A 24,944-nucleotide genomic window follows, 5' to 3' on the forward strand; every position below is an offset into this window, starting at 1 on the left:
TATCAGCTGAGTAACAATGTTCATCAAAGTGTTCAGTGCTACAGTGTAGGTTAGTTTATTAGGACAAGTGCATGACAGTAAGATTAGTTAGGGTTAGATATTTTTATTTTTTAAATTCAGATAATGGTTGAAGAAGTGCGTCTTTAGTTGATGGCGAAATATTGGACGTGTTTCGGCTGTCCTAACTGGGGTGGGTAGTTCATTCCACCATTGTGGGGCAAGGACTGAGAATAGGCGACTTCTCTTTGATGACCCTCCCGGAGCTCGGATAGGAGTAGGTCTCAGGCGGCCAGAAGATGCAGAGCGTAGGGGTCTTGAGGGTGTGTAGTTAGAGACCATTGACCGGAGGTAGGCGGGATCGGTTCCCTTTGCCGAACGGTATGCCAGGTCGAGGGCCTTGAAGCGGATTCGTGCAGCTACAGTTGTTTCAAGGATTTTAGTGGCATCTCATCGAAACTGAAACATGTTTAGGTCACTGCTGTGAGGCCTGTGGATAACAATACAGGTGTGTCATTGGAAACAGAGCAATAACAGCAGAGAAATAGATACAAAGAAGCACTGATAGACAAATACAGAACTTAGATACAGATAGTTGCTTCAGGGAGTGTTTTGATTTCTTCAAAACAAAAAAAGGTTGTCTTGTTGTTTTTTTAACCTTATTTTATTAATTTATTTTTCTCTCTCTTAGCTAGTGAGAGAGTTTTATTTTATATGTAACAATAATTTAAATGTACAGTAAGCTGTGCTTCCTCCTGCCCCATCTCCAACTCATCCTTGTTTTTTCTTCTCTGGATGAAGACGGACTCATTGTTTATGTTTACATTTTTGTCTTTGCTGTGATTTGTATGTTTGTTGTGTTTGAGATAAATAAAGATCAATCAATCAAAAGATCACATAGTCTGCTACATTATTTATGAATGAGTGAATAGAAAAGTCTGGGAAAAAAGGGGGATTGGTGTGTCATTTTATATATGTTTAGTTGATATGAGGGAGTAAAAGCCAGTGTTTGGAGTGAGTATTGTAACAATTAAAGTGAGTGTAAAACAGAACATGTTGGTGTCTGTTTGTTAAGGAGAGGTTTTAAATTAAAATAAAATCACAAAAAAAATAAACATACCAGTCACACTTAACAACAAGAGGGGGCCAGATGACCTTACAGTTAGCAGTAAGATAAGATAAGATAAGATAAGATAAAATATAGTATATACCACTCTATAGAAGGTTAACCCTTCCACTACCACACGACAGACGGTAGTGAAAGGTTATCCTTCTATAGTGTGGTAGTGAAAGGTTAACCTTCTGTAGTGTGGTAGTGAAAGGTTAACCTTCTGTAGTGTGGTAGTGAAAGGTTAACCTGCTGTAGTGTGGTAGTGAAAGGTTAACCTTTTGTAGTGTGGTAGTGAAAGGTTAACCTTCTGTAGTGTGGTAGTGAAAGGTTAACCTTTTGTAGTGTGGTAGTGAAAAGTTAACCTTCTGTAGTGTGGTAGTGAAATGTTAACCTTCTGTAGTGTGGTAGTGAAAGGTTAACCTTTTGTAGTGTGGTAGTGAAAGGTTAACCTTCTGTAGTGTGGTAGTGAAAGGGTTAACCCTTTGTAGTGTGGTAATGGACGAGTTAACCCTTTGTAGTGTGGTAGTGAAAGGTTAACCTTCTGTAGTGTAGTAATGAAATGATTAAAGTGGAAATGAAGCAGTGCGATAAATACATATTCATAGCATCACATTAGTATTTAGATAAGCCACAGAAGAAGTCACGTTATAAAAATAAGCAGTTTCTAAGAAAAAACGATTTGTTGTGTACATTTCTGAAGCATTTAGCATTATGGGCGCGGCCATTTTGTTGCTGACGTCATACCGGGGGTTGGGTGTATACACTCTGGTTAGCTGCCTATATTGAATGGGTCAGTCAGCAAATAAAATGTTGCCTACAAAACAACGGGACCGCGGTGGTTCTGTTTGTATTGCTCCTGGCTGTTCAAACTAATTTTACCATGTGAGAGAGAGGAAAGTTGGTTAATTTCCACAAACTACCAGTGAAAAAAACAGTGTTGTTGACATGTTGGCTCGGGCTGGCTGCACTCAGGCGGCGCGACCAGCCTGTTGGACAGGGAAGGAGGATCTGCAGAGAACACTTCATTGCCTCGGATTATGTTGTTGGGGTGGGATGTTTGTCCAGAAGACCACTAATCAGCTGAAGCCGGACGCGGTTCCCTCGGTCTTCGACAGACAGACCGGCGTTAGCTCTCGGGAGCGATCGCTAGCTAGTTGGCACCAGCCGGGGCCCGGCGTTAGCTCTCGCTAGTTAGCGTTAGCAACCGGAGCGTCGCGGAGCATTCAGCCTGCTGGCTACACAGCTTGTGTAGCCAGCAGGCTGAATGCTCCGCGACGCTGGTTGAAGTGGGTCTAGGTAGCCAGCAGGCTGAATGCTCCGCGACGCTGGTTGAAGTGGGTCTAGGTAGCCAGCAGGCTGAATGCTCCGCGACGCTCCGGTTGCTAACGCTAGCTAGCGAGAGCTAACGCCGGGCCCCGGCTGGTGCCAACTAGCTAGCGATCGCTCCCGAGAGCTAACGCCGGTCTGTCTGTCGAAGACCGAGGGAACCGCGTCCGGCTTCAGCTGATTAGTGGTCTTCTGGACAAACATCCCACCCCAACAACATAATCCGAGGCAATGAAGTGTTCGCTGCAGATCCTCCTTCCCTGTCCAACAGGCTGGTCGCGCCGCCTGGGTGCAGCCAGACCGAGCCAACATGTCAACAACACTGTTTTTTTCACTGGTAGTTTGTGGAAATTAACCAACTTTCCTCTCTCTCACATGGTAAAATTAGTTTGAACAGCCAGGAGCAATACAAACAGAACCACCGCGGTCCCGTTGTTTTGTAGGCAACATTTTATTTGCTGACTGACCCATTCAATATAGGCAGCTAACCAGAGTGTATACACCCAACCCCCGGCATGACGTCAGCAACAAAATGGCGGCGCCCATGTTGAAAACAGGGATATTATATTATATTTTTCAGACAAATAAGATAGATTTCACATTTGATTATAGAACCCTGTCTTACACAAGGTACACAACAAACAAACTAGGATCACATTGCTCACTGCTTCATCTCCACTTTAACCTTCTGTTGTGTGGTAGTGAAAGGGTTAACCCTTTGTAGTGTGGTAATGGAAGAGTTAACCCTTTGTAGTGTGGTAGTGAAAGGGTTAACCCTTTGTAGTGTGGTAATGGAGAGTTAACCCTTTGTAGTGTGGTAGTGAAAGGGTAGGCCTACCGGTAGATTATATGAGCATTTTTGAGCAAGTGCTGTCCTGGATTGTCAAGAAGAACTCCTGGAAACGATTTCTCAAAAAGAGTGGTAACCCTGGTTCTGAGTGGGTGAACCCTGGTTCTTAGTGGGTGAACCCTGGTTCTGAGTGGGTGAACCCTGGTTCTGAGTGGGTGAACCCTGGTTCTGAGTGGGTGAATCCTGGTTCTGAGTGGGTAAACCCTGGTTCTGAGTGGGTGAACCCTGGTTCTGAGTGGGTGAATCCTGGTTCTGAGTGGGTGAACCCTGGTTCTGAGGGGTAAAAAGTACCCAGAAATTATACTTAAGTGAAAGTATGGATACCGTCTCAAAATCTTACTAAAAGTCAGAGTATCTGGCTAAAAACACATTTGAGTAAAGTAAAAAAGTTTCTACTTTTAAATGTACTTGTAAAAACTAGGGATGTCCGATATTATCGGCCTACCGATATTATCGGCCGATATTGGCATTAAAATGTAATATCGGAAATGATCGGTATCGTATTTTTTTTAAATAACAAAAAAACAATTTAAACATTTATTTAACCTTTATTTACCCAGGCAAGCAAGTAAGAACAAATTCTTATTTTATGTATTGTGAAAAGTATGCATAATGTTGTGTTTTTGGGGGTGGAAACCCCGCATATCGGTATCGGTTGATATCGGTATCGGAAATTACGAATTGGACAATATCGGTATATCGGATATCGGTAAAAAGCCAATATCGAATATCCCTAGTAAAAAACCTTTTTTCTGACTGTCTATTCTTCTGATAGCAGGTGCCCCAAAGATCCCCGCTTTCTAGTCTTGCACAAGGACCAATCGGCATGGGTATGGGCGGGTTAATTTTCCATTGATGGGGATTTGATTGGCTGTTTTTAAATTAAGTGCGGCCGTAGCATTAATAACGTTAACGTTAGTTCGGCCAGAGAAACAAATATACTAATTAAAATTGTTGGACCTGCGGGATTTGTACTTTGTACTTTGTAGGTATGCATTTGAAATGTAAGGAGTAAAAAGTACAAGTATACAAATCTAATAATACTCAAGTAAAGTACAAATCCCCAAAAACAGTACTTAAGTATTGTAACGAAGTACAAGTACTTTACACCCTGGAGCTCAGGTAGTCTCAGAATAATACACAGACCTTGTTGTGGGCAGTTTCATGTAGAAACTATTTTCTACTGCACCCAGTCTACACCCTCGTTCATTATTATGGAGGTTTACTTCAGTAGAAAATAGTTCCTAAATGAAACTGCTTTTGTATTATCCTGAGTAACCAAGTCATGATTTCTGGAAAGAGTTTTTCAAAAGTGTTTTGATGCTTTGAGCACCACAAGAAAGAGTGCCTTTCATCTCCATTGTATTGGAGTGACAGCAGGTATCTCTACAGCAGGTATCTCTACAGCAGACATCTCTACGGCAGGTATCTATATGGCAGATGTCGCAACAGCAGGTATCTCTACAGCACGTATCTCTACAGCAGGTATCTCTACAGCAGACATCTCTATAGCAGGTATCTCTACAGCAGACATCTCTATAGCAGGTATCTCTACAGCAGGTATCTCTACAGCAGGTATTCTACAGCATAATGTTACATCAACATGGACTACCCTACTGTCGGTCTGGGGAGGGTGTAGACTACCCTACTGTCGGTCTGGGGAGGGTGTAGACTACCCTACTGTCACTCTGAGGAGGGTGTAGACTACCCTACTGTCGGTCTGGGGAGGGTGTAGACTACCCTACTGTCGGTCTGGGGAGGGTGTAGACTACCATACTGTCACTCTGAGGATGGTGTAGACCCTACTGTCAGTCTGGGGAGGGTGTAGACTACCCTACTGTCGGTCTGGGGAGGGTGTAGACTACACTACTGTCGGTCTGGGGAGGGTGTAGACTACCCTACTGTCGGTCTGGGGAAGGTGTAGACTACCCTACTGTCGGTCTGGGGAGGGTGTAGACTACCCTACTGTCAGTCTGGGGAGGGTATAGACTACCCTACTGTCGGTCTGGGGAGGGTGTAGACCACCCTACTGTCGGTCTGGGGAGGGTGTAGACCCTACTGGCACTCTGAGGAGGGTGTAGACTACCCTACTGTCAGTCTGGGGAGGGTGTAGACCCTACTGTCAATCTGGGGAGGGTGTAGACTACCCTACTGTGTTTGTAGGAACGACTGTTGTTAGGTAGCAGTATGAGGGTAGTAGATGTTGTTAGGTAGCAGTGTGAGGGTATTAGAGGTTGTTAGGTAGCAGTGTGAGGGTATTAGAGGTTGTTAGGTAGCAGTGTGAGAGTAGTAGAGGTTGTTAGGTAGCAGTGTGAAGGTAGTAGAGGTTGTTAGGTAGCAGTGAGATGGTAGTAGAGGTTGTTAGGTAGCAGTATGAGGGTAGTAGAGGTTGTTAGGTAGCAGTGAGATGGTAGTAGAGGTTGTTAGGTAGCAGTGTGAGGGTAGTAGAGGTTGTTAGGTAGCAGTGTGAGGGTAGTAGAGGTTGTTAGGTAGCAGTGAGAGGGTAGTAGAGGTTGTTAGGTAGCAGTGTGAAGGTAGTAGAGGTTGTTAGGTAGCAGTGTGAGAGTAGTATAGGTTGTTAGGTAGCAGTGTGAAGGTAGTAGAGGTTGTTAGGTAGCAGTGAGAGGGTAGTAGAGGTTGTTAGGTAGCAGTGAAAGGGTAGTAGAGGTTGTTATGTAGCAGTGAGAGGGTAGTAGAGGTTGTTAGGTAGCAGTGTGAAGGTAGTAGAGGTTGTTAGGTAGCAGTGAGAGGGTAGTAGAGGTTGTTAGGTAGCAGTGAAAGGGTAGTAGAGGTTGTTATGTAGCAGTGAGAGGGTAGTAGAGGTTGTTAGGTAGCAGTGTGAGGGTAGTAGAGGTTGTTATGTAGCAGTGAGAGGGTAGTAGAGGTTGTTAGGTAGCAGTGTGAAGGTAGTAGAGGTTGTTAGGTAGCAGTGTGAAGGTAGTAGAGGTTGTTATGTAGCAGTGAGAGGGTAGTAGAGGTTGTTAGGTAGCAGTGTGAAGGTAGTAGAGGTTGTTAGGTAGCAGTGTGAAGGTAGTAGAGGTTGTTAGGTAGCAGTGAGAGGGTAGTAGAGGTTGTCAGGTAGGCATGCTGTGTGAGGGTATAGTAGAGGTGTATTGACAGGGCAATATTGATGTTTCAATTAGAATAGCGTTACATAGAGCCGCAGCATGGTAACACACTGTGTATGCTGCCATCTGCTCTGACTCCACATCTGACGAACGAGGCACGTGGGGCTAATCGAGCCGCACATGAGCGATGGGACCACGAGATCTCACACACACACACACACACACACACACACACACACACACACACACACACACACACGTAGACGCATATTCATATGCATGCACGCACACAGACAGATGCATATGTATGCACACACACACACACTATAACCAGACACACACAGAGACATATGCCCATATGCAAACACACTCACACACACACACACACACACACACACTCACACACACACACACACACACACACACACACACACACACACACACACACACACACACACACACACACACACACACACACATAAACACATACAGTACAGACACATACACTCACACCTATCCTACATACACGTCCTAATGCAGAGAGAGAGAGAGAGAGAGAGAGAGAGAGAGAGAGAGAGAGAGAGAGAGAGAGAGAGAGAGAGAGAGAGAGAGAGAGAGAGAGAGAGAGAGAGAGATAGAGAGAGAGAGAGAGAGAGAGAGAGAGAGAGAGAGAGAGAGAGAGAGAGAGAGAGAGAGAGGAGAGAGAGAGAGAGGGGGAGGGGCTCTCACCACCCCTGTCGTTCAGACACCTTCCTGGCTCCAAAGAGAGACTTCTCTGCCCCTCTCTCCCTTCCGCACACGTGTTATGAAGCCTCCTTACAGGTTATAACTCTGACAGGGAGGAGGGGAACCGCACCAGATGTGACTGCAATTCTTCAAAAGCTCATCTAACAAAAGGAGGAGAAAAAAACAAGCAGAAGGAATATCTTGTGCCAGGTTTCCCGTGTGCCGGGCCGGTATGAAATAACAGTCTACATTATGCCTGGCATTACCGGCTGCCAAACCATGAATCAAAGACCTCGTTGTGTGGATTACCTCGTTAATCTGTTGATGCCATTGAGTAGTATTGCAGGTGTTTCTGTGCCAGTTTTTTTCCCCTGTCCCTTCCCAGCTCCTATTGGGGAGGGGTAGTGTTAGGTTGGTAATCTGCTTTAAATGCTTTCTGGGGAGCGAGATGTGTTGAAACCCGGCCAAGAGAACTCACTGGTATCGCAGAGTTTTTTTTCTCTTTTTCTTGGGCTTTGAATGCAGCATACGGAGGGGGGGGGGGGTGCCAGTGGGGAGGAGGGGGGAGGGGGGTGCCAGTGGGGATGAGCTAGCGAGCTGCACGCCACTTGTTGAGATGTATGACTGCATGAATAATGAAGGAGGAACAGGAAAGCGATACGACTAAGCCAGTCCCGGGACTACATTTATCACCGAAATTACTCATTCTTCTCCTTCCTTCCATCCTGAGCGCGGCCTCGAAAACTATTAAACTATCTGACCGGAGCTCGGCTCCCCTATCGGGGCTCCTCGGAGCAAGGGTTCCGCTTCTGCGTGTGAACCCCGGGCCGGCGGAGACAGAGAGAGGGAGGAAGAGAGGGACGAAGAGATAAAGAGGATTTGAAAGAGAAATACAGAGGGAGGGAGAGAGAAAGTGGGATAAAGAAAAGGAGAGGAGTTGAAAGAGAAATGGAGAGACACCGAGAGATGGGGGGAGAGAGAGAGAGAAAGAGGTAATCCTCCCTTTTTCTGCTCACTGGGGTGGTCTCTTCATCCGTCCCTCAAAGAGCGACAGAATACACCTCTCCGCCACAATGGAGGGGACCCACCGGGCCTGTGCTTTCTGAGGGGTGTAGCTTTAAGCAGGCCTTTGAACGGCCTAATTGCATTGGAATACAGGAGCCTGAGAGCCACGGCTCAGATCAGACCAGGCCGTGGAGGGGTTACACTCCCTCGCACCTCGAGAGCCGCACTCAGAAAAGACCCCGGCCAACAATACACACAATTAATACCCTCGCTCGCTCGTTAACTCTCTCTCTCTCTCTCTCTCTCTCTCTCTCTCTCTCTCTCTCTCTCTCTCTCTCTCTCTCTCTCTCTCTCTCTCTCTCTCTCTCCACTTTGTGTCCCCTTCCACTCTCTTTCTCCCTCTCTCTCTCTTGCTCGCTCGCTCTCTCTCTCTCTCTCTCTCTCTCTCTCTCTCGTTCTCACTCTCTCCTCCATTCCCAACCCATATCTTGATCTCCTCCTTCTTTTCTGTCTCATTCTCTCTCCATTCTTCCCCTCCACTCTGGTATGTCGTCACTGACCCATTGTATTAATGCTCTTGCTCATACCAGCCTGCCAATCTCTCTCTCTCTCTCTCTCTCTCTCTCTCTCTCTCTCTCTCTCTCTCTCTCTCTCTCTCTCTCTCTCTCTCTCTCTCTCTCTCTCTCTCTCTTTGATGTACACAAGTTGGGATGAAAGTGGTTTGTTGGTCCGTACTTTATATTGTACAAGCCTTTACAATGAACCATTTCAACCACTATACCCTGCTATTATTTCAGACCGGTCCTTTTGTCAATTTCTGCAGACCCTATTGGAAGTTGGTTAGAACGTTTTAAAGGGAGAATCCACCCTAAAATAGAAGTCACATGTTATTTGTGTCATATTGTACACCTCGGTATTGATTGGTGAATATGAGGAAGACTCTCATTAAGCTGAACACAAGACAGACAAGACTCTAGTGATGACATCATCAAGATGCAAATCCTGGAGCTGCTCCATAGACAGTGAAGAGTGGAACAACTCTTGACAGTACCCATGGTGATTTAACTCGTAGGACACTATGACAGTACCCATGGTGATTTAACTCGTAGGACACTATGACAGTACCCATGGTGATTTAACTCTTAGGACACTATGACAGTACCCATGTTGATTTAACTCGTAGGACACTATGACAGTACCCATGGTGATTTAACTCGTAGGACACTATGACAGTACCCATGGTGATTTAACTCGTAGGACACTATGACAGTACCCATGGTGATTTAACTCTTAGGACACTATGACAGTACCCATGTTGATTTAACTCGTAGGACACTATGACAGTACCCATGGTGATTTAACTCGTAGGACACTATGACAGTACCCATGGTGATTTAACTCGTAGGACACTATGACAGTACCCATGTTGATTTAACTCTTAGGACACTATGACAGTGACCATGGTGATTTAACTCGTAGGACACTATGACAGTACCCATGGTGATTTAACTCGTAGGACACTATGACAGTACCCATGGTGATTTAACTCGTAGGACACTATGACAGTACCCATGGTGATTTAACTCGTAGGACACTATGACAGTACCCATGGTGATTTAACTCTTAGGACACTATGACAGTACCCATGTTGATTTAACTCGTAGGACACTATGACAGTACCCATGGTGATTTAACTCGTAGGACACTATGACAGTACCCATGGTGATTTAACTCGTAGGACACTATGACAGTACCCATGTTGATTTAACTCTTAGGACACTATGACAGTGACCATGGTGATTTAACTCGTAGGACACTATGACAGTACCCATGGTGATTTAACTCGTAGGACACTATGACAGTACCCATGGTGATTTAACTCGTAGGACACTATGACAGTACCCATGGTGATTTAACTCCTAGGACACTATGACAGTGACCATGGTGCTTTTACTGGGATGTACTGTGGTAATTTTCTCTGATTAAATAAAACATGTTTTGGTGTAACAGCTCAAACAAACATTTGATGAACCCACAAAGTATGTCACTGACTGACAATAGACTCTACTGATAACGACATCACAATGTCAAGTTGTGATGCTCTGATTTCCAGCTTAGGGAGTCTTGAGTCTATAGATATTGGTTGAACTGTGTCCATGATCATTGGAAACAACACAATACAGATTCTGTTTTAGAGTGGATCTGCCCTTTAGAAATTTGTATATTAAAGAGACACCACTGCTGGGGCCATAATTGTCAAATCATTGTCTATGATGTAATGATAGAAGTATACTTGAATTTAAAGTATTGGATGCGAGTTAATAGGCCTAGTCTTAGAACAAGTGGTGTAGTGAAACACTCCTGATGTGAATGAAGATATTCCCTGACTCACAGACAACAAGGACTGAGTTTCTTTGTTTTATTTGACGTTTGCTACTGCAAGTCATACCAATCAGAGGTAATGTGACATACTGAGCACAGAAATATTATATTAAGTCATAATCGTTGTGAGTAGAAGGCTGTATTGGCCTATTAGATAACTGAATTACAATGTGCAATGAATTCCATGGACTAATTTATTGGCTGTCATTGCTGGTCATGATATGATATGTAAAACCCACATTTTCTAGTTTCTTCAGAAGTGGTCACTCTTTATATGTGAGTCCTTGCACTAGGTGCACGGGAAGTACAATTCATATTTTAAAACATTGTATAAACCCATCGTTTGATTTTTTTTCTTTCTCCATTACCTGAACCGTGTCTTTATCAAATTTAATTATTATTCCTCTCCACAGAATTTTGAACAAGAACGGTTTCTAGTGGGAAAGATTCGCAGAGGGGATGTGGATTGATGTATAAGGAAGACAGTCGCCTAATTAGACCGTTAAAATTGAATCTTTACAGCATGGCGGGTCATATAATTAGGCCTACTGTTAATTTAACGCTTAGATTCATTGTCGTTAATTTTTATTCTCTTAAATGTAGTTTGGCAGTGGCTCTTAGAGCTGGGGAATATATTTTACAGTAAGGGGAAGCACACACATACACAGACACATACACACACACACACACACACACACACACACACACACACACACACACACACAAACACACACACACACACACACACACACACACACACACACACACACACACACACACCTACACGTCACACACACACACACACACACACACACACACACACACCACACACACACACACAGACACACTGGCCCCTCCGAATGAATCACCGTTGGACCCTGCAGTCTACATAACAAGACTCGCATCATTTAGCCTATTGCATGTAATTGAACGACCCATAGTTTGCATATTACACCATTAAAATAATGTGCTTCGCGTTTCTCCCAACACGACTATTTAAGCCTGTGTGGCGATGTGGTAATTCCTTGAATTACAGCCTAATTACCGCAAATGTTCTTTTGATTTGGGTGATTTCGTTGTTATGCCACAATGATGTTCAATATTACAAGAATGAATTACCGAACCGTGTCTCAAAGTTTCTTCCGCACGACTTTAATCCGTAGGCCTATCAACTGACACGACTGGTATATGTCTGACTGTGTAGTTTGTGATCACATTCATAAAGGATTATTAGCACATTAAACGATTTATATTAGAAGATGAATATGCTATATATGTCTTAAGAGAATACTATAATGTAATATTAAAGTCTACAGACTTGGATTTATTAGCGGATAAATGCTTGGAATTGGTGATCAATCAACACTGGCCCGTGTGTAATCAAATAGGCCTCCGTCGCTCAGTCTGCTACTCTGCTCACATAACATCTATCGGAGCATGAATCTTTTGAATAAATTAACGGCTTGCAAGAACGAAGTCTGTGTGTTTGTGTTTGTGTGTGTGTGTGTGTGTGTGTGTGTGTGTGTGTGTGTGTGTGTGTGTGTGTGTGTGTGTGTGTGTGTGCGCGTGTGTGTGTGTGTGTGTGTGTGTGTGTGTGTGTGTGTGTGTGTGTGTGTGTGTGTGTGTGAGTGTGAATATTTAATGTCTAGCCTGATTTTTGTGTTTTTGATGTACCAACTCACATTGGCTCAGTTGAATTTTAGTCCTTAATATGTGTTCTGTTGCTAGGGAACAGTTTTGACCCAAATGTATTTCCTGTCAGTTATTGCATCAGCAAACATTGCGACAGGAAATCAACTCTAGTCCTTTTAGAATGTCATTGTTGTCACTTTAAATATGTGGCTTTTTGTCTTAATGCTTTTTTCTTTATTGTATTTGTGGATAATTTGAATAAAGTTATAGAAATTCAAAGACTGCTGTGTTTATTGATTTATCGGTTTATTTTCTGCGGGTAGTTTGTACAGTACCTGTTTTATAGCCTATACAGGTCCTGCACCTTAAAGTTCTGTATATGACCACTTTAAAGTTCTGTTTATCCTACAGGTCCACCTTAAAGTGCTGTTCTATATACACGTCCACCTTAAAGTTCTGTTTTATCCTACATGACCACTTTAAAGTTCTGTTTTATCAGGCCTTAAAGTTATGTTTTATCTTACAGGTCCACCTTAAAGTCCTGTTTTATCCTACAGACTCACCTTAAAGTTATGTTTTATCCTACAGGCTCACCTTAAAGTTACTGTATGTTTTACAGGCTCACCTTAAAGTTACTGTATGTTTTATCCTACAGGTCCACCTTAAAGTCCTGTTTTATCCTACAGGCTCACCTTATCCTACAGGTCCACCTTAACGTCCTGTTTCATCCTACACTAGAGAGTGAGGAAGGGGTTTGGGGTATGCCTCTCTCTCTCTCTCTGTCTCTCTTTTCACTCTCTCTCTGTCTGTCTGTCTGTCTGTCTGTCTGTCTGTCTGTCTGTCTGTCTGTCTGTCTGTCTGTCTGTCTGTCTGTCTGTCTGTCTGTCTGTCTGTCTGTCTCTCTCTCTCTCTCTCTCTCTCTCTCTCTCTCTCTCTCTCTCTCTCTCTCTCTCTCTCTCTCTCTCTCTCTCTGTCTCTCTCGTGCTCTCTCTCTCTCCCTCTCTCTCTCTCTCGTGCTCTCTCTCTCTCTCCCTCTCTCTCTCATCGTCCCATACGCTCGCGGCTCTCCACTCCGCTTTATCCTCCCTGCAGCCTTTGTCCCGGCAGAGAGGGCCTCTTTAAATAGGCCTTTAGATATTCAAGAAGAGGGGGCGAAAGTATAGCCGCCCGTGACGCGCCAACTCTGTTGTTTCATTCGCCTCTCTCTCTATGGCAACCAGCAGTGGTCGGGCAGGAATGTCCCCGCTCCGGACCATTCTCCCCGCGCCCTTCACAGAGAGAGGAGACGGCAGCTGGGGACGGACGGGCTTTGACACCTGCGCTCCGACGCCGTGGACCGGGGTGTGAGCTCGGCTACTCGCTGTCTGTCCGATCATGGCTACTTTCACTGCCTGATAAGCAGTCAACACACCCACAGGAAAGATGTTGCTAGCTCCGGCCCAGAGGGCGGGTCTTGTTAATTGACTATATAGTTGGACAGAGAGCCTTATTGGATTCATTAACTTTGGGCTGTTAAACGTTATAGCCCGGCTTGTCCGCTTTTTATCTGCGTGTATAGTCTATTTGTCGCGCGTTTGACCTTCTATTCTTCTATTCTAGTTCTAATGATCAACATTCATAGAACATATTTACATTATGTATTTATTTGTTTGAGCAAAAGTGTGGAATCAATAGGCTTTGTAGGCCTGTGCACTTTAGGAATTATTCGTGTTGAGTGATTGTAAGATATAGTAGATTGTAAGTATACTACTTTAGCTAACCAATGTAGTTATTACAATTTCGTTTGGAATTTGCATTAGATAGTTTCCCATCAATGTCAACAAATGATTAGTAAATAAATACATAAATAAATTAATAAACAAATTAATAAATAAATACAAAAATACAACTTTTGATAAATAAAATGAAGTTTTGATTTGCATATTGCAAAACACACACACACATGCACTTCACATCATCACTAAACGTTATGTGTCACTGTAGACCTATATCACTTCAGCCTCCTTGCTGACATCATCACAGCTTGCTCTGAATACGCATGGTGTGAAGATGTAGCTCTAAACTCTCATTTCAATCTCATGTGAGACGAAATGAAAATCAGTTTAGGGTTTTGTGGTTATGATTAAATTACCATTGAACATGAAGGCTCATTCATATAGCACATGCAAACTTTTTACTCTTTCTCTCTCTCTCTCTCTCTCTCTCTCTCTCTCTCTCTCGCTCTCTCTCTCTCTCTCTCTCTCTCTCTCTCTCTCTCTCTCTCTCACACACACACACACACACACACACACACACACAGACACACACACGAGCACATGCACACACACAAATATAAATACATTTAATAAATGTTGCAGAGCCATCATCAAATGTTGCAGAGCCATCATCAACATAGGCCACAACTTTTCACATAATACTTTCAAATGTGCTATAAGCCAAAAAATTCAACCTATTTCTCTTTCAAATAGATTTAAAGTTTTAAATAAACCAGTATATGAAACTGGCTGCTGTCTGTCTGACCTGGAAAGATAACTTCGCCTTTGATGTACTAAAAGTTTCCACCAGGCTATATTTTGAGATCAAAATACACTAAACACACTTAGTATGTATCTCAACAACAGCATTTAATGTCAGAAACATAAATGGAATCAATGGAAAATACAATCGACTGATAAACATTTCTAAATCTGATATTATTTAAACAGCAATATTACAAAACAAGTTTACTTTACATGTATAGCCTATAGGTTTCTTCCCCCCATGTTGGTCTTTTTAAGTTGCTATAAATGTATTCTATAGTATGATCAAAGTAAAGCATCACTGTCTTACAGTTCCATTCAGAGTGTTTCTCCTCCATGCCGCACTCCATCTCTCACGTATCAGGGGTGCCGCAGAACTCACAGTTCTCCAAGAAAAGGGGTAGTGTTTGTTGAGACTCTCCCGCGCCCAATCAGCGAGCCGTTGCCCGTAGCAACCACGTCCATCAGCCACCCCCCGCCCAATGAGCGTCCGGGCCGGGGCGGAGTCCAGGTGCGCATCTGCGTCCACTTGGCAGAGAGCCTGGGAGACAGACGCCTGTGGGCAAGAGAGTAACTGTGAAATGCAAGGTTCCTTTAATAAGAGCGATCAGTCCGGCTCCGAGAGTCATGGCGACCACAGCGTCTAATCATTACAACATCCTCACCTCCAGCGCATCCATTGTGCACTCGGAGTCCGCGAGCATGCAGCAAACCGCGGCGTACAGGGACGCGCAGACCCTGTTGCAGAGCGACTACTCCTCGTTACAGAGCAACAGTCACCCGCTCAGCCACGCGCACCAGTGGATCACGGCGCTGTCGCACGGAGAGGGAGCTCCGTGGTCCTCCAGCCCCCTCGGCGAGCAGGACATCAAACCCGCGGTGCAGGCGACCCGGGAAGACATGCACAACTCCAGCAACCTCCAGCACCAGCCGCGGCCGCCCCACCTGCAGGTGCACCAGGCGCACGGGAACCACCATGACGCCCGGGCGTGGAGGACCACCACGGCGGCGCACATACCGAGCATGGCGACGTCGAACGGCCAAAGCCTTATTTATTCACAATCGGGATTCGGCGTCAACGGGCTGATCCCGGGCAGTGGACAGGGGATGCACCACCACAACCTAAGAGACAGTCACGAGGACCACCACAGTCCGCACCTCAGCGACCACGGCGGCGGCCACCCGCCGTCACAGCAGCACCAGCAGCAGCAGAGCCACCACGACCACTCGGACGAGGACACCCCCACCTCGGACGACCTGGAGCAGTTCGCCAAGCAGTTCAAGCAGCGGAGGATCAAGCTCGGCTTCACGCAGGCCGACGTGGGGCTCGCCCTGGGGACGCTGTACGGAAACGTGTTCTCCCAGACGACGATCTGTAGGTTCGAGGCCCTGCAGCTCAGCTTCAAGAACATGTGTAAGCTGAAGCCTTTGTTGAACAAGTGGTTGGAGGAGGCGGATTCGACCTCGGGCAGCCCGACCAGCCTGGACAAAATCGCCGCGCAGGGGAGGAAACGGAAAAAACGGACCTCTATCGAGGTGAGCGTAAAGGGGGCTTTGGAGAGCCATTTTTTGAAGTGCCCTAAACCGGCGGCGTTGGAAATTACTTCACTGGCGGACAGTCTACAGCTGGAGAAGGAGGTGGTGAGGGTTTGGTTTTGTAACAGGAGACAGAAGGAGAAACGGATGACGCCTCCCGGAGGACCTCTCCCGGGGACCGAGGATGTGTACGGGGACACGCCGCCTCACCACGGAGTCCAAACCCCGGTCCAGTGAACAATAACGGACCTCCCCCCGGTTACCCGACGTCTGTTTTTTATTTATCCTGAACGTTATATATAAATCACTGGACTACGGACGATATAGTGTTTTATGTATAATAGATGGCAGTGAGTACTTAATAATCTGCATTCAGCATATTTGGAAAAATCGAATAGCAGCGAGGAGGGAAGAAAAGGCACATTTCTCCAACCAAGAGCTACAGGAACACAATAGCGTGTGTTCTGAGGATCTGCCTTACAGCACTGTGACTCGTGTCGACGCAGTTTTCAAGGTGTAGCCCTTTTGTGTGAAATTATAGCTTACTTGATGAAAAAAAGGGGAATTCTGGTTTAAAACTATAGCGTCAAGATTCTTGAATGGGTTTACATCCTTGGCTTTTATACACAACACATTTTCCGTGCGCCTAGCCTATAATTAGTTCCTATATTATGGCATCGATTCCTATAATGTGCGTCCAACAGAAAAGTCACACAAGAGAGCAGCATTGGACTTAACTAAACGCAAAGCTGCATCTCAAAGCAGAGCGACTGGGAGCTGAGCATCGCCGGGGCTAAATGTGAGGGGGGTTGATTCTGTCTTGTCAGTCATGGAAGCAAACCCCGTTTCCCCTTTGAAATTCACCGTTGCACTGGTATAATCGCAGGCCACTTAATGTTATTTATTATTTGGTTACTTAATGTTAGGATAGAGTTATAAAAGCCATATTATTATTGTTATTACTATTATTATTATTATTATTATTATTATTATTATTATTATTATTATTATTATTATTATTATTATTATTATTATTATTATTATTAGTGCAGCTCCATGGCTGAACTCCTTCAATAATTGCCATCAAAATTGGCTTTATGGAATATGTGAGTATTTTAGTATTTTGAACGCACACACAGAGGAGCATCATCATCAGCACGTGCGGTTCTAAACACAATAGAACCGCAATAGAAACACAATAGGCTGCCAGCTACAGTATGAGCTCCATGCCACGCGGCCAGCAGCATAGCAGGCAGGAAGGGCTCCGGCGCGATGGATTATCTGGCACCCCCCCCCCCCCTTTACAGAACGGGCTACATATGTCACCAACTTTCACACAAAACATTGTGATTCGATTTTGTAAATATTGTATAACTTTTAACAGTCATGGCTTCGTTCATTTTTTTGTTGTTGTTGTTTTTTTTCCACTGGGGCACTTTTTTCCTTAGATGTTTTCAAAACAAGAACAGGTTTTAGCTGTTTGTTATTATTGTTTTATTTTATTATATATATTTTTTTTAATTAATTATGTTTTGTTTTTTGGGGGACTCGATTTGATTCGATAGCATATTACATTGTAATATCGACAGTATTTAACGTAGATTTTTGTCGCTGGAATTACGCTTTTTGCAGTGTGTTATTTCTGTGGCACATTTTTATTTCGGTTGGGGCTTTTCGTTAAATGTGAATACTGATTTAGTTTTACGTTGCATTATGCTTGTATTGTCATTTGGCTTTCGATGACGTCCTTCTGACATAACACATTTTTTCAATCAAAATATAGCCTCTATATGCTTTAAAGGGCCGAATTCGAATTATTCGGTAATTGCGTTTTAATTGATTGCATGGTCACAAAATAATCAGACCCAGGTGAGCAAATAAAGGAGTTAAATTCATAGCAAGCTGGCCTGTTTTATCTGAAAGATCTAGGCCTTGAGATTCCTTTCCAAAATACACATCTATTGACTTTCAAAAATATTTGAGCATATGATCAAAATAACGCCTATTATTATTATTATTATTATTATTATTATTATTATTATTATTATTATTATTATTATTATTATTATTATTATTATTATTATTATTATTATCAGTCCAAGGTGGTGTTTTGTTCGCCTATAATGTTTGTTTGTGAGCCTTGCAATGCATTTCAGACATTTTATTTTTCGTTTACCTTGGTCTTAGGCTAATAGCCTATCGCTTTATTGGGGAAATTGATCATAGATTTTTATTTTATCTTTTGGTTTTGTTATTGAGATTGTAATTTATTCTATGACGACTTTTATAGATGACACAAAGTACGATATATATACATGGCATCGAAGAGGGATAGTAGCGAGACAGATATTTTTTATTTTCAGCCGGGTTGCCAGAATCTGTACCATCAGCTAAGTGTATATACATCTTTTTCTGATAAACCAGCTCGTTCTTCGTAGCTTTGTTTTGTGTTATGCAAAGCAATACCCAGGGATGTTGTCATCTCTCTATCTCTCAAGCAGCTTTTATCCTAATCCTCCTTTTCATAAAACAGACCGTTATCTCATGGCATTGAAACATTTCTTCGGTAGCTTTAATTAATCGATCAAACAAAAAAGGAAAAAAAGAGAAAAAAAAACAATGAAAATCAATTTGTGTGATGTTTACCATTTCGATGCTGTTGTTCTTTTTTGTTATTTTGTTTTTGTTTGCTTGTTTATTCGTTTATTTTTGGTTAGGCTATGTGTGTCACATTCACTGGATGAACTTGGGGGGTAGATAACGGCGCGCAGAGGTGATGGAAATATGTTTAGGTATTACATCACTTTACACATGAACAAATGACTTGCACATTTTTAAATAATGGGGTTGATATTAAAAAAAGCTTTTTTCCAATGTCGAGACTAAATGTATCTTTTATTCAGCAAAGCAAAGTGACGACACATTTAATTACAAGCAGGTTATATTCTATTATCATACATCTGTTATCATATCATCGTTTTGTTTTGCCATGCGGTGTGGGCTATCATTTGCTTCGGGTTTCGTTTGGATGAAATTGGTGTTTTGGAATGAATTCAGATTGGTGTTTTAATGTGACGTCATGTTTTTTTGGTGGATGGCAGCAACTCGGAGGAATGAAATCTAATAGGTTATCATCCATAAACTAACCACCGTTCCCCCGTCGTTTTTCCTAGTATTTCCCCTGCTCGCATGGGCGCAGAGGAAGAGCACGTTTTTAGTGTCTGTCAGAGGCAGCAGAGCTTGGCCCGTGTCCCTCTGAGAGGAGAGAGAATGCCATTTTATGGCCCTCGACGTCAAACACAACAGCTTGCAGTGTTTTGTCAACTCGCATCCTCTGCCTGGGTCACTTGGACCAGAGGAAAGGCCATTTCAAGTCAGATCACTGAACGGTTTCGGTGAAGGTCAATAAATCCATCCGGACTTGCAGGGTTCAACTAACCGTCTGCTGTTCCCTGCATGGGGGCCGTGGGGGTCAACTAGGCGGTGTTTGAACTATAAGAGTATAGGCCTACTGGGCGTGTGGCCTAAATAGCCTGTCATTAATTACCACACTCTGTTGTTTTTACCCACATAAAGACCTACGTGGCTAAATCAATGACTAGACACGCTGAACAGACGGCATACGTCCATGTTTTCTGTTAATAGTAGCCCGCTGTCAGTCTGATCGTCACGGAGATCCCCTAACAGGGTTGCATTCGTGGCCATAATGACGCATTGGGAGACAAATTGGCATTCCGTTGGGTCATCTGGAGAAACAGCAGCCCGTTTGGTTTCGGCCCCCGTCGTCGTCTGTCGTTGGAAAAATGCTGGAAAATCCGCGGACCTAACGCGATTATAATCAGATCCATCGTATCTGTATTCCTATCGACACCCTGCCATTGAAGCGGCGTATCCAGTTCGATAACGCTTTAGTGGTGGGTGGTGAGATGATATTGATGAGTTGAAAGTGATATCAGAGCCACTGGCTGCTCAGGCAGGGATCCCAGTAGCCTGCTGTATACATACTGCCAGTGACACGAGGAGACACGCTCCCCGGTGGTCTGCCTATCACCGTGTTGACGAGATTATTTTTAACTTTAAACCCCACTTGTCTAAACACAAAATCACATGCTCATCTTTCTTCCTTCACAGGCTATAAGAACATAAACAGTGTTGTTATTGTTAACAGCTTACAGCACACATGAGAATAGACTACTATCAGCTGTAGGCCATACGTTAGGCTATAGGATCCAGGCGTCGGGAAGACGATTGTAAATGTCATGTGGTGATAAGGTGGTGGCGAAAAGACAGGCCATCTCCACATCAAGGTGAGCCGCATCCTCGAGGCCGTTTGACCCGCCGTTTGACCTTTGACCTGCCATTTCCACGCTTGGCAGGAAACACACCCCCTCTCTGATCTTTCAAGCGTACTTTGGTAGCTGCGAATATTCTCACCTAATAACAATAATACAAAAAAAGTACGGTCTCGTGCCCTTCATTCGCTCACTTGCCGATGCAATTAACACTGCGTCTCGTTAATTACACCTTCCTCCTTATTTAGGTGACTTGAAGTGTCCCATTAGGCTCCCAGTGAAAACAATGTTCTTGTGGTGCAGCTCGGCGGAACGCCAGCGCTCTAGTGCCATCTAGTGACTTGTGGGATGAGCTGAGGCTCGGTTCTGTGTTGTGCTAGTTCATGTCAATGGGGCCTGGCCTTGCCCAAAGAGATCTGAACAAGGCATATCTTTTATAAGTAGGATAGTCGTTAGCTGTATGGCATGAAGACATTAGAGCATACAGTAGCGTTGTGTGAGTACAACCACTCCTGCTCTTTTGGTCATAAGGCTATTTTATAAGGTGCAGCAGGACATAGATACCAGACGTGATCCCTTGAGCAAAGACCATGCACCCCTGCAGAATGGACATAATTATTATTTATTCAGAAAGTGCTCTTTCGAATTAGTTAAATTTGTATCCCGCCCCTGGAAAAGTATGTGTATACCAGTGAGGCTAGCGGCTATAGTGTACTTTTTGATCATTAGGTCAACTCGTTCATTAAGGATAACATTAGCATTATAGTGATATGCTACTAATAACATGTTAGATCATGTCAGTGAGACTCACTCATCCACCCTTCTCCCTGACAAACACATGGCTATCACTGTACAGTAGATCTAAGGCTACACCCCTCTCCACAACTCTCTCACTTGAAGTTGCCTTTGTTGTGCAAGGTGCCCTTGACAAATCAGCTGTTCAGGCTCGAGGGGGCAGCTCAGAGGGGGGGGGCTTCGTGTTCCGCCTGGACAGGTTGGGTGCAGCGCTGTGTGAGCCGGGGAGCGTGCTCTCCCTGTCATCTGGAGCCTTTTGAAGTGTCTTTTACAGACTGATCTTATCAGGTGAGCTCAGAATCAGACTCTCTCCTCCTCCCTCCTCCTCCCCCCGCTCCCTCTCCTTTCCCTTTCTCTCTCCTCTCTCTTCTGGGAAAACAAGCTATCTTCTCTGGTCTCGTTCCCACGTTGAGAAGAGGGCTGTGAGGATTTTAGCCGCGTTTTTTTTATTAGCCCCATCAATAGGCTTTTTAACTTTTCTATCGCTACCGCTTTTGGTTTCGATAATCGCTTTGGTACATTTTCGGGACAAGGAAGGATCTGAGGTGGCGATTCATCTCAACCTGTAAGCCTTGTAAGGGAACAAGCATCGCCTCCAGTTTGCAGACTCTGTGACCATGTTGGGAGGATACAATACAGTAGCTATTATGCCCCCTTCTCCTGATCTGCATATCAATCCCCTAGCCCCGCCCTTTTCATATCACCCCCCCCCCCCCTGCCCTGCCCTTCTCATATCAACCCCCCCCTGCCCTGTCCTTTCCATATCAACCCCCCCCCCCCCCTGTCCTGCCCTGCCCTTTTCATATCACCCCCCCCCCCTAGCCCCGCTCTTTTCATATCACCCCCCCCCCCTAGCCACGCCCTTCTCATATCAACCCCCCCCTGCCCTGTCCTTTCCATATCAACCCCCCCCCCCCCTGTCCTGCCACGCCCTTTCCATATCAACCCCCCCCCCTGCCCTGCCCTTTTCATATCAACCCCCCCTGCCCTGCCCTTCTCATATCAACCCCCCTGCCCTGCCCTTCTCATATCAACCCCCCCTGCCCTGCCCTTCTCATATCAACCCCCCCTGCCCTGCCCTTCTCATATCAACCCCCCCTCCTGCCCTGCCCTTCTCATATCAACCCCCCCCCCCTGCCCTGCCCTTCTCATATCAACCCCCCCCCCCCCTGCCCTTCTCATATCAACCCCCCCCCCCTGCCCTGCCCTTCTCATATCAACCCCCCCCCCCTGCCCTGCCCTTCTCATATCAACCCCCCCCCCTGCCCTGCCCTTCTCATATCAACCCCCCCCCCTGCCCTGCCCTTCTCATATCAACCCCCCCCCCCTGCCCTGCCCTTCTCATATCAACCCCCCCCCTGCCCTGCCCTTCTCATATCAACCCCCCCCCCCCTGCCCTGCCCTTCTCATATCAACCCCCCCCCCCTGCCCTGCCCTGCCCTTTTCATATCAACCCCCCCCCCCTGCCCTGCCCTGCCCTTTTCATATCAACCCCCCCCCCCCTAGCCCCGCCCTTTTCATATCAACCTCCCCCCCTAGCCCCGCCCTTCTCATATCAACCGCCAGTCTTCACCACACCCGTTGTGATTGGTCCTCTGTTAGCATGACTCCTGTCACGGTCACCAAAATGACACCAGCAATATCATCCTGTTGTTTCACCACTGCCCTCCGATGTTACACCGATGATGTTGCGCTCTACCTTCTCCATGTGAGGTCCCTTGTAAATAAAGTCTTCTATTTGTCAATATTTTATTATGTCAAACAACTTGTTGTGACATCTGTGTGATCACTGAGTCATGGCCGAGTCCTGGTGATAGTGTCCCTTTAATTGAAACCTGATTTCTCCTTATTTCATCAGCCGAGACAGTGTGGCCATGGGTGGGGGGTGGTGGTGGTCTAGCGGTCATTCATAGAGACACATTTTTTATTGTTTCTCAATTTCAGCTTTGTTTCATTTGAGATTCTTAATTGAATTTTAAATGACAAGGCCCATTTGTTGTGTGTATTCATTTACAGGCCTCCATTATGATGACAGAGTTGTTATTCTTGGTGATTTGAACACATCCATGTTTTCTGTCCCACTGCTTCTGATACTTATTCTATTCATCTTTTTTAATGGTTTCATCTTGTTCAGTCTGTCAGAGGTCCTGGTCACAGTAAGGGTCACAGCCTCCACCTGCTACGGTCTTATTGTCTCTGGATAATGTACACTGTGCTGGACCCCCCTGTCTCTGAGCATGAAGCAGACCAGCTGCCAGCTCCCTGCTCCTGTAGCTCACTCCTCCTGTAGCTCACTCCTCCTGTAGCTCACTCCTCCTGTAGCTCACTCCTCCTGTAGGTCACTCCTCCTGTACCTCACTCCTCCTGTAGGTCACTCCTCCTGTACCTCACTCCTCCTGTAGCTCACTCCTCCTGTACCTCACTCCTCCTGTAGCTCACTCCTCATGTACCTCACTCCTCCTGTACCTCACTCCTCCTGTAGCTCACTCCTCCTGTACCTCACTCCTCCTGTACCTCACTCCTCCTGTACCTCACTCCTCCTGTAGCTCACTCCTCCTATACCTCACTCCTCCTGTACCCCTCCTCATGTACCTCACTCCTCCTGTAGCTCACTCCTCCTGTACCTCACTCCTCCTCACTCCTCCTGTAGCTCACTCCTCCTGTACCTCACTCCTCCTGTACCTCACTCCTCCTGTACCTCACTCCTCCTGTAGCTCACTCCTCCTGTAGCTCACTCCTCATGTACCTCACTCCTCCTGTACCTCACTCCTCCTGTAGCTCACTCCTCCTGTACCTCACTCCTCCTGTACCTCACTCCTCCTGTACCTCACTCCTCCTGTACCTCACTCCTCCTGTAGCTCACTCCTCCTGTACCTCACTCCTCCTGTACCTCACTCCTCCTGTACCTCACTCCTCCTGTACCTCACTCCTCCTGTAGCTCACTCCTCCTGTACCTCACTCCTCCTGTACCTCACTCCTCCTGTACCTCACTCCTCCTGTACCTCACTCCTCCTGTAGCTCACTCCTCCTGTACCTCACTCCTCCTGTAGCTCACTCCTCCTGTACCTCACTCCTCCTGTACCTCACTCCTCCTGTACCTCACTCCTCCTGTACCTCACTCCTCCTGTAGCTCACTCCTCCTGTACCTCACTCCTCCTGTACCTCACTCCTCCTGTACCTCACTCCTCCTGTACCTCACTCCTCCTGTACCTCACTCCTCCTGTAGCTCACTCCTCCTGTACCTCACTCCTCCTGTACCTCACTCCTCCTGTACCTCACTCCTCCTGTACCTCACTCCTCCTGTACCCCCCTCCTGTACCTCACTCCTCCTGTAGCTCACTCCTCCTGTACCTCACTCCTCCTGTACCCCTCCTCCTGTACCTCACTCCTCCTGTACCTCACTCCTCCTGTACCTCACTCCTCCTGTAGCTCACCCCTCCTGTAGCTCACTCCTCCTGTAGCTCACTCCTCCTGTAGCTCACTCCTCCTGTACCTCACTCCTCACTCCTCCTGTACCTCACTCCTCCTGTACCTCACTCCTCCTGTACCTCACTCCTCCTGTACCTCACTCCTCCTGTACCTCACTCCTCCTTAGAGAATATCTAGACAGCGCCTCTATAATAGACGGTCCTGCACAGTAGCGCAGCGACCGGAACAGGAAGTTGAGACGCTATTTGTAAATACACCTGCAATCGTCCGAGACTT

At 45.5% G+C, this 24,944-nt stretch overlaps 1 protein-coding gene across 1 annotated transcript; it reads left to right on the forward strand.

Annotated features, from left to right (window-relative positions):
- Window positions 1-15,142: 15,142 nt before the first annotated feature.
- Window positions 15,143-16,389, forward strand: pou3f2b (POU class 3 homeobox 2b; the record flags this gene model as incomplete). Its single annotated transcript, XM_084336314.1, has 1 exon — window positions 15,143-16,389. The coding sequence occupies exon 1, from the start codon at window positions 15,244-15,246 to the stop codon at window positions 16,387-16,389; it is 1,146 nt and encodes a 381-aa protein (XP_084192440.1). The 5' UTR covers window positions 15,143-15,243.
- Window positions 16,390-24,944: the final 8,555 nt, after the last annotated feature.

The sequence above is a fragment of the Notolepis coatsorum genome (genome assembly GCF_963971535.1).
Source record: "Notolepis coatsorum genome assembly, chromosome: 19".
Lineage (NCBI taxonomy): Eukaryota > Metazoa > Chordata > Actinopteri > Aulopiformes > Paralepididae > Notolepis > Notolepis coatsorum.